We start from the raw sequence: 11,343 nt of genomic DNA, 5'->3' as shown, positions 1-11,343 counted from the left end.
ACAAGTTTAATATTGTTAATACACAACAAGGTGACCCTAATATTTAAATTTCAGTTTTTAGTTTACTCAACTTGGTATAGGGGTCAGTTAAGAGTTGGTTGTCTTGGGGGCTACATGTGTCCCCATACGTTCATGTATCTTTTTGCTTGTGTATTTTTTAATCAATATTTTATTCAATAAGTTCAATTTTTAGTTACGAAACTATTCTATAGTTCATTTTGTCTGTACATAATCTATACATTGTTTTTATAATCATAATACTTGATTTTTGGCAGGCCGAAAGGGACCGGTCATAACATATTTATTACACTAGTCCCCAATGTTTTACAATAATATTTTCGTACTCGTTGACTAATCAACTTTGGGACTTTGATTGGTTGGTTTATTAAGTTGAGTGTCCAAACGATTCAACCATTAATTGTATTATACATAAGGGGTAATTTTGTGTATCATCATCTGGGATGTACATCAATTTATCCGCAATAATAACTTAAAAGATAAAATTACCCCCTCCTTGACTTAAAAAATAAAATAAGGTGAGTGGAATGTTATTAAACCCTCCCAATAGGGTAAAAGTAGTTATTTATAGAAAATTTTGCATAAAAAAATGAATAAAAAATTATAAGATTTTTTTTTGTTTATTGGCCCATGCATTTGTCCCTGAGGCCAGCATATCTGGTGATTCTATTATTTTCTATTTTACTATCCATGGAAAACTGTCGTTTATATAACATCAACTTTTATAGACTTCAGATCTTCGAAGTGATAAACATAAGAAAATTCTAAAAATGTGGAATATTATAAAATTTAGCATTTTGTTGTGTCTTTCGTGTTTTATAGTCAAAGGCAAGATATTAAAATTATAAATAAAAGAACAAAAAACAGTATAGAGAACTATTATACAGTAATATTTAATGTAAAAAATCATTAGTTAATTTAAGGACGTCCAAGTTTTTTTTTGGAAGGGTGCAGTAGAGTAAAAAATCTGAAAAGTGGGATAATTTTTATGTTAATGTATCATCAGTTTTGGGGGTGGTATTACCTCCCCCCCCCCTCAAAAAAAAGTGTTTTTTAACTCTCCTTTAACGTCCTTTAGTTAATTTATGATCATAACTATTGGTTTTAAGTTTATTTTAACGGGCGGACGTACGGACCTAACATATATTTAGAGTAGATGAACCAAGAAAAATAATAAAGAAATTTGCATCATTAATCTTTTTTAATAAATTTCGTATAGAATTTTAATACCATGACTGACGGTTCAGATGCTTAATCGTACAGGGAATCTTCACCAAAAATTTCAGTCGTCTATCTTAAATAGCAACAAAGATATTCACGTTCTTCCCATACAATTTTTAAGGATGGACAGACGGACAAAGTGAGTTATAGAGTAGCTTTGCTATTACAAAAAATGTCTTTATTGGCCAGTTAGGTTAGGTTAGTTATTACAACTAATAAAAATTAATATCTTGGATTGTCAGGCGAATCATTCAACGTGGTGCATTCCAACAGCTCTCTATCAAATCAGGTCTACAGGTAGGACATTTTGTATAGAGTTGCTTTGCTATTTCATAATTAGATTTTCTCTGAAAAAGAGTTTATTGTTAGGAATCTTAAGGAATAAGACAATGGCAGAGAAATTGATGAACATCCCCAATGATGATACACCTTTTGATTTTAATTAGGGGTTGAAACTTTTGAACATTAAATTTAATGAACCAACCAATCATAATTCAATAAAAGTTAGCAAAGTTGTTAGGCTAATGCAACGAATAAGATAAGGTTATCATAAAACGTTGGAGACTAGTGTAATGTCCCCTACCTACCTGGTTTATTATGCTTTTACTCATATTTTATGGACAATTGAATTTTATTTTTTGGAAAAAATAACATGTTTTGAGATTCTTCAAGAAGCTTAAAAACTGCGGAGTTCTAACCTAAATGGGAGTTGTTTAGGTGATAGGTTCGAATATCATTCGAACACCGCGTCATAACAAAAGACGTAAATTTTTTTTACTACTGCTGCTATTTCAATTGCTCAACAAAAAGTTAATTAGGGGAATATAAAAGCCTTAATCCAAAACAGGCGCAGCTCATTACCATGCACAATTACGGATTCCCTGACAAAAATCTGCAATAGAAAGGTTGTTTGTCTTTACAACCTTAGGCTATGTAATTACGCATTTTTTAAGCAACATTTGGTTCAGAAATAAACAAAACTAAGAGGTTAGGGTAACTTAATTTTCCCCCCAAAATATATTTTTTTAGTATGTATATTTTTAGCATTTATATGTGTGTGTGTGTGTGTGTATGGTAGTATGTGTGTGTGTGTGTGTGTGTGTGTGATGATAGTCTTGGCAAGTTAGATGTGATGGGAATTTAGATATCTTACTTTATATTGGTCTTAAATACAGGGATTAGACAATGGCCGATAAATTGATGTACCTCCCCAACGATGATCTATAAAATTACCCCTTCTATTGATTACAATTGTTGATGGGCCAACGAATAATAAACTTTATCATAAAAAAATGGAGGCTAGTGAAATAGACAGTCCAATATCCCCTCCCTCCCTGTCTTAAATAAGATTCACAAAAAAAGAGAAAATTTAGGTCCGGTAAGACTGTTTTAGGCCAAGGCATCACCTCAAACATTTATTTATCCAAATTATATATTAATTTTAATGTCTAATACCTTAGGATATTTAACTTTATATTGGTCTTAAAGAATATTCACAAAAAGAGGAGACACTTTAGGTTAGTTAGGCCTGTTTTAAAGCCAATACATTTCACAAGCAAATGTACATTGTATTATGAATTGTGACTTTTTCTAGGCAATCTCTTATATTTTAGATACTTCATATATTTTATGTCTATTCCCATTAGAGATATCTTACTTTAAATTGGTCTTAATCAATTTAATTTAGCTTAGGCCTGTTTTATGACCAATACATTACAAAATACAAACCACAAAAAGGTACACATTTTTAATGTCTATTCTCTTTTATATGATCTAAAAAACAATAGTCAATAAAAAGAACATGTTAAGCTTTATACCCGTTTTTGGGCGAAGGCATTGCAAGTCTTAATGTCTCTGGTAATTATGCCACTTTCTATACATGTCGGTTCCAGACTATTAGGGGACTTAATAATTGATTTGAACAAACATTTATTATGTGATATATTTATGCTATATATCTGGTTTTTAAAATAATGATTCCTAGGACAACATTATTACAATGTTATAAGCAAAGCATCTCTATAGTCAACTCTTAAAAAAAGTAAGTATGTCCTTTTAACAGTATCCTGTATTTAACAGTTTTGCAACAAATTTATGCACAATCTTGTTATAACTAATACATTCATATTGTTTGTCCTACCGTTTCAGAGCTTTGCTTTTTTGGATGTTGTTATCCTTGTTACATAAATTTTTAAAACATTGCATTGGTGGAACCCGGTATTAGTGTCTTAGAAATTATCTTAGTGACGTAACTAAAAACGAGGGATTAGAGGGGAGGTGGGAAAGGTAACCCCTAAAAAAGAGATGGATAATAGAGGTGATTGATAATTGATAATTGATAAAGAAAATGTAGGAAATAATTTATACTCTCTGTACTTTCTACCATAGATTAATTAATTTGTATTTTCTAGACAAGGATGACAACATCCATAAAAACGAAGCACAAAAATCAGAAGGTAGAACAAACGCACAATAGCTAGAGAGTCAGAACTTAATAAGCAGAATATTAATTTTGAAGTCTAAATGAAATTGCACATAAATTTGTTGCAAAATTGCGTAAATATAGCATACAGTAAAAGGACATACTTCCGTGCAAAATTTGAAATCAATAGTATAATTCTAATATGTCTAATAAATGTTGTCAAAAAAAGGTTGAAAAAAGTCCGCATATTTGATTAAATTTTTCTTAAAATCCGCATATTATGTTGATATAAACTATAATATATTATCACTAGCAGTAACATCACTAGAAGCTTTTAGGGTGGTAAGGGGGAAAGTTCATTCTTCCAATTTTCAATTTAAGTTTTAAAACAAAGAAGTAAAATTGCGGAGATGGTACTTTTTTTCTAGGTGTTATTTTTTTTGGAGAGTGGAGAGCCCTCTTCCTAAATAGTTATAAACTTCTCTATACCTATAATAAGCTTCACTGTAAAGAAGAACCCTTTAGGTTCAGCGGTTAACAAGATCCGTTGCTACAGTCAAAAAAAGCTTAGCTTACTAATTTATATAATAGGATATAATAAAGTAACAGGATGTCTGTTTGTCTGTCTCTTTGTTTGTTTGTTTGTCTTTTTCTTTTAAAATCTAGAAAAATAAATTGTTTATTAAATTGGACTCTCTCCTCCTCAAGTGCCCCAAGAGGCCTCTAAGGCGTAGCCGCTAGTAATAGGATACAGTAACAAAATGCTAATCCTTATATCAAAGTAAAAGAATGTTTGTGTGTATGTGTCTATTTATATGGAAGGATCTTCCTAACTAATATGCTTCTCCTTTGCAGGGACATAGGTCATAGGTCATGGGAAGGTTTTTAACTATTTTAGGATAGTGTACCTGCACCCTCACGCGCTTAGAAAAAAAACCACCAACATTTTTAAAATTTTTTTCTTTTAAAACTAAATTGTCCTTTTAAGTATATCTGTCAGACAGACAGACAATAAATATATGGAGCAGATCTGTATAAATATAAGGTATCTTGACTAAAACTTACAGCTAGCTATCTAAAAAAGCAGTCGTGAAAATAACATTTCTCCAACAATAAGGTTTTTTAAGCATGACCGACAGTCAGACAGACAAAATAATGTATAGAGTAGATGCAGGGGGGGGGGGAAGGGGTGATTACTTGAGGGCACCCTCAAATTTTGGAAGTCGTTAAGTAGATGCACATATATCTTGGGTATAGTCCCTTTCATGACAATGCCTCTTAAGGGACGTTTCTTGGTATTTTCACAGTAGATTTTATCCTATTTCTAGCCACTACGGGGGGGGGGGGGCTCTATCCATGTGGGGCCATTTTCCTAACCCTGCAAGGCAATCACCTAACCTAACCTAAACTAATCCATCAAAAGCTACTGTAAAAAAAAATACATTAAAACACCTCTTAAAAGACCTTTTCACTTAAAATTTCAGTTGTCTTTCTTCAATAGCAGCCAAAAAACACACAAAGCATGTTTTAAATGGATGTACTGACTTTCTGTTAACAATGATAGAGTTGCTTTCTAAATTATACCTAACTGTCATAGGAATCATCATGAAGAGTTTGAAATTGATAGGATAATTCTAACATGTCTTGTTTAATAATCTAAAATCAATTAATAATTTTATCTAATTTCAATTTCAATTTATCTATGAAATAAATGTAAAGCTGTACAGGTTAAGGCTACTATCTGACTCAATACATTTCTTTTTCTCCTCTTTTTAGCAACCGAATGAAAGTAATTCTTTTCAATTCCAGATAATTATAAGAATTGGTAACATTTGCTTAGATATTTATTTTATAAAAACATAGCAAAAAAAATAATAACCGTATTATAATACAGGTATTAAATATTTATATACAAACAATAAAATTGAATATGAATAAAAATTACGGATAGATCAATCAAATAATAATTATGTACAGTGTCAAAGGACTAAACAATCTTGTGAGAGGTAATATAACTTATGCATTTTAAAAAGATATTTGTTAAATAGACTGATTATTTAAAGACATATTTGTTAAATATGTTGCTCTACTGGATATCATTACCCTTGTTAGAATGTACCATTCATAAAGAAGGTTATTTTTTAATGGCAAAACTGTTTAAGCTAGCTTTTTTAACAATTACGTTCAAATTCCGTTAAATTTATTGATATAAATAATCTAATAATTGATTGTTTTGTTTTTATTCGTAATTGTCTTTTTTATATATACATTATTATGCTTAATTAAAAATTTCTGATAAACATCTCATTATATTTAAAGAAAAATTAGCTGTCTCTAAATTTAATATAAAAATAAAATTATTATGGAAAATCAATTGATTTTTCATGGTAACAGGTATAAGTTATAAAATACAGACGAATTTATAGATGTAATCTTGAAAAGATAGCTTTAATTTAAAATGATAAATATGCGTTATTTTTACCAAAAACTAGACAAAACCCTTTTTTGTTGTTGTTGATAGCAATATCTTATTTCTTTACTCTCGTTTATATATAGTTTTAACCTAATATCTTTTGATTTAATTGTTATTGGTTTGAAATTTTGACTAAAAAGCTGGCTTAAAAAATAGCTCATATGTGATAAAATATATAGCATTTTGCGCTAACTTATGAGGTGTTTATACAATAAGTATAATTATAAAAGCAAATATTTGAAAATTATTTAAAATCATTCAATGTTTAATGTAAGATTAAGCCAATTATTAATCACGAAATTACATATAGGTTTTTTATTATTTTGCTAAATAATCTATAAAATATTTACACATTGTAAGTCAACTCTTGAGTTATGTAAGAAGTACAATATCAGCTGATAGATCTTATTTCAATTTTGAAAGATAATTTTATAAAAAAAAATAAAAAAAAGTTGATTTTGTTTTTTAAAAGTGAGCAAAAATAATGTAGAATTTTTAGAAATATTTTTAATATTTTTTAAAAGCACAAAAAATCTTGATTTCAGGCCTATATTAACAATTCTTAAAAATCCTAGTAGTATCAACACATCCTATTTTTTTTACGTCACTAAGATAATTTCTAAGACACTAATACCGGGTTCCATTGGTGCTATTCTGATATAACTCCTTACAATATTAGATTTTCAAAGTGAAGTTGAAGAGGTTTACAAAGTATATGTTTTATATTCTTGCACATTAGTCAATGAAACAACAAGGACAATTGTATCCAAAAATGTCTTCACCCCTAGCAGCTAGAGACTTCATCTTATAGTCTCTAGAGAGTTTGTCCAAAGAGATGAGTTAAAGAACAATGTTTTTTTTGGGGGGGGGAGGGGGGGGTTGAAGGTCACTAAATAATAAATCCCATATTTCTTTACACCAAATAGCCTAAAACCTGTATGAAAACTAAAATTCCTTGAACATCTTGTAATCATTTTTTTTTATTTTAAGATTTTGACACTTCATGAAAATATTTTGAAGCCTAAATTTTTAAAAATCTAACAATAAACAAAGAACTAATAATGGCTTCAGGACAGACAGACAGCCAGACTGCCAGACATACTTATATTATTGTGTATATGGTCAACTAAAAGGCAGATAAGCGTACACCACTTAACTCTTGTTTAGATAATATAGATGAAGAACATTTATAAATTTATATCTTTAAAAGCGCAGCTTTTCTATGATTAGAGTCGGTTTGTCCGATTAGCTCTTTTCTTAGTTGTCCTTAATTATCGATTAATATTTTACTGTTTCCTATTACAGTTAGGTACGATTTAGGAAGCGTAGAAACGTATCGTTGCCATAAAGTCCATACGTCAATTTAAATTATGTTGCTTTTTAATCTTTTTTTATGTGATATAATTACCCTTTTCATCTGATTTTTGAATACTGTTTCCCATTACTACATAAGCGATGTTATAAGCGAATCATCTCTATAATCAAGTACTAAAAAAGTAAGTTCATCTTAAACAGTATCTTGCTTTCAAGCAGTCTTGCTACAAATTTACTTACAATTTTGTTTAATCTTATATATTTATATTCCGTTTTTTTTTTGGTTTTGACACTCTAAAAGTGTTAACGTTCGTTTGTCCTACCGTTTCAAGACTTCGTTATTATGGATGTTATTATCCTTGTTTTTATCTAAAAGTGGGTTGATATTTATCAAAGAAATTAAAGATTGTGCTAAAAAGGGTTATCTGTTGTACAAATGTCAGACAAACAATTCCTTACATTAAAGTAACAGGATGTTTGTCCGTATATGTGTAATTTCAGATCTTGCTAACTGCTAGACCTATATAATTTTCCTTTACAGTAAAACACTTCTGCATGTTTGTCCGGAAAGGTTGATTATTATTTTGGGAGAGAAATCACCTCTGATATTTTTTTTGTGCTTATAAAAAACTAAAATTGAAATTTGAGGGTTGACATACCCCTCCCCCCCCCCTTTCCGTTAAGTGCCACTAGATGCCTGAAGGGGTGAAACAACTAATGATAAACAAATGATAATATAGTAAGTAATAATTGATAATGTTTAGATATTTTGAGGAGCCATATGAAGGGGAATCATCATACTTTGGTGGATATGAGGAGCTGAGCTGGTCAAATCTAGCCAGTCAGTAAGTATTGTTAAATACCTTATAGATGTCAATAAATAGTTAAATAATAATTAGTGCCCATTCCCTTCAAACCCTAATCATTCTTGAAAATTTAGTTGTAATTGGGTGGGTATGAGGAGTTAAGCTGGTTAAATCTAGCCAGGCAGTAAGTATTCATTTGTACATATATTAAAGGGAATGGGCGAACAATAATTAGTGCCCATTCCCTTTGAAATCTAATCCTATTAAACTTAAAATGTAATCAACCTACTTTGCTTGCTAATGAAATCTAGACAGACAGAAAGTATTCTTTAATAGCCCATATAGAAACAGAATATAGTGACTAATAAAAAATGACGTCATACAATACAAATGACCAATGATAGGCAAAGAAGATAAAGTATAGAAGAGAATCCAGGTAGAAGATTCTGCCTGGCTAGCCTGAAGTAAAATTGGAACTTTTGAAAGACCAAAACGGCTACAAGGCTGTTAGTAAATAACATGATTTCAGTAATTATTCAGAAAAAATATTCAAAATAAATTTCTTTTTCAATGATTTACTAATAGCCATGTAGCCAAGAATCCAGCTTCCTCTTCCCTATTCACAATGGATTAAAAATGAATTTAATGTGCATATTAAGCATTAAAAAAATAATTATGTAAGAAAATTTACAAAAAAATATTGGTCTCAGTATTTATATTATAAAACTAAGTTGCGCTCTTATGTTTCTTATATTAGATGTTGATACAAATCAAACTTTTCTAGTTTTGTCCAACTAGTCATTGTGATTTGTTCTTTATCATTATTGTCTTTACTTCGCAAGTCAAAGATTCCTTCAAATTTCCCAGAAATATTTAGGGTTTTCATTTCTATTCCTCCTTATTCTATGATGATAGGCCAGTATACATAGTAATTGATCAAAGGCAAAATAAAAATTGGCCTATCAATGGTCATTTGTATTGTATGATGTCATTCCTTTAAACCAATATTAATCATTCTTGGTACTAACCTTGATAGCAACCTACAAAGCTTGTTTTAATGAACAGAGGGGGGAGGAGGCTGTGCCTGGGGCCAACAAAACAGGAATTAATTATGCAATATTTTAGGGCCCGCAGTGCTAATTGGTACGACCTAACTGCAAGAACAATTGACTTCTCTACCGTCAACTATACAGCTATTTTTGACAGGTAAAGTTGGAGACATAACCAGGATGTCTGTATGTATGTCTGTTTGTAGTGAAGGATCTCCCTTACCCAGCTTATACCAATAACAAAATTAATTCGAAAAAACATCACGAAACCTATACATGGTTTCAGCTGTCGTTGGGGGTCAACGCATAGTAAAATTGACGACCTCTCAATTTGCCCCCCAAATATTATTTTAGATTTATTTCACTTGTTGGTAATACCTTATACCTGTCCCTTGTCGCTTAAGCTGAACCGATTAGGTCAACTTTTACATTAAATTAAACCATCACATGGTTTGAGGGGAGTTTTTTTTTTCAGAGTACCTTTACCCACTCAAGAGGGGCAGGTGACTTAACCTCCCCCTTTATGCACCATAAGTGTCCTTTAGGCTTAACCGCTGGTAGTTTTAACAATAAATACTATTTTTCTTTAGAATTGCCTCACCCAAAGGTTTAATTACCCAGTTCGCCCTTTCACTGGAATTAGAAGTTATTCAACTCGTTGGTTGGCTTATTGCAGGTTAAATTCATAGATAGATGGATGGATAGATATATAGATAGAAAGATAGATAGATTGTTGGATTGATAGATGATTGGATGAATAGATGGATGTATACTGTATAGATAGATGGATGGATAGATGACCTTCAGAGGTTTGATGTCGCTTCAAGTTCTAGACCTCTCCACGATGAGATAAATATTAAGAAAGATAGATGGAAATCAAAATAGATTGATATATTGATAGTTATATAGTTAAATGTTAAATTAAAAATAGAGATGGATAAATAGTGTAATAAATACATTACTAGCTAATTTTATCTTTTTTCTTTAGAATTGTTTGATGGAAAAATAGAGTTAGATAGATAATTTAGGGGATATTTATTTTCTTTTTATTTTAAACTAATCTATATTTTTTGCCTTTTTCTACATATCCATCTTTTATCTATTTATCTACTTCTCTAAATAATTGAGTAATAAAAACTCAATAAGTTTATCAATAGGAACCAATTTTCAAGTACAATAGTTCTTTTCAGTCCAGTTCCAAAGACACATATTGAGTACAATATTTCTTTTCATCCCAGTTCCAAAGACACATATTGAGTACAATAGTTCTTTTCAGCCCAGTTCCAAAGACACATATTGAGTACAATAGTTCTTTTCAGCCCAGTTCCAAAGACACATATTGAGTACAATAGTTCTTTTCAGCCCAGTTCCAAAGACACATATTGAGTACAATAGTTCTTTTCAGCCCAGTTCCAAAGACACATATTGAGTACAATAGTTCCGGTTCTAGGGATTACTTATTGTTACTGATAATAATATGACAATAATGGATACAAAATACGTGGATATTGTGAATGATTCTCGTATACCCTAATACAACTAAAATTGAAAATTCCCCTGACAAATGACAGTAATTCGCCCCCCTACAAAAATGGAGGTTTCTCTCTTATTACACCTGGAACAATAACGAACAAATTTATTCATATCTTGGGTTGGGTTAGGTTGAGTAAATATTAAAATAGTCCCACAGTTATAGCTCCTTGCAGGGATGGGGTTCTAAATATATGAAATAAAGCCTGCCATAGAATTTCATTTTTTCTCCAAAAAATGCAAAATAATTTTGGCAAGGGAGTGGTTTAATGGTCAAGAAATACCAATGAGAGAAACCATCAAGTATCTTTCTCAACGTCTCTAGTATGACACTGAGACATATAACACCAATGACTCAAGTTTCCTTCTGTCATAAAATAGTATCAAAAAATCTTAGAACCACTTTCTCTAGTCTTTAACAACTTAGATAAGAATGATTTTGTCTTTAAAACCTACTTTTCAAAAAATGTTAAAAAAATGGAATAGAGAAGAAGATAATAAAAATAAAAA

General features: G+C 30.5%; 1 protein-coding gene across 1 annotated transcript in view; it reads left to right on the top strand.

Moving 5' to 3' along the window:
• Nucleotides 1–750: 750 nt before the first annotated feature.
• LOC145305662 (uncharacterized) overlaps nt 751–11,343 on the top strand; it is a 33,016-nt gene continuing 22,423 nt past the window's right edge. Inside the window, exons 1-5 of the mRNA XM_080147367.1 lie at nt 751–846; nt 1,482–1,536; nt 8,213–8,293; nt 9,380–9,460; nt 9,894–9,979. Of these exons, the coding sequence (XP_080003493.1) occupies nt 789–846; nt 1,482–1,536; nt 8,213–8,293; nt 9,380–9,460; nt 9,894–9,979 (361 nt within the window). The 5' untranslated portion in view covers nt 751–788. The remainder of the gene's footprint in view (nt 847–1,481; nt 1,537–8,212; nt 8,294–9,379; nt 9,461–9,893; nt 9,980–11,343) is intronic.

This window comes from Acartia tonsa, chromosome 14 (genome assembly GCF_053477335.1).
Source record: "Acartia tonsa isolate MP-2025a chromosome 14, ASM5347733v1, whole genome shotgun sequence".
NCBI lineage: Eukaryota > Metazoa > Arthropoda > Copepoda > Calanoida > Acartiidae > Acartia > Acartia tonsa.
The sequence above is the reverse complement of the archived record's forward strand: the minus strand, read 5'-3'. Positions and strand labels throughout refer to the sequence as shown.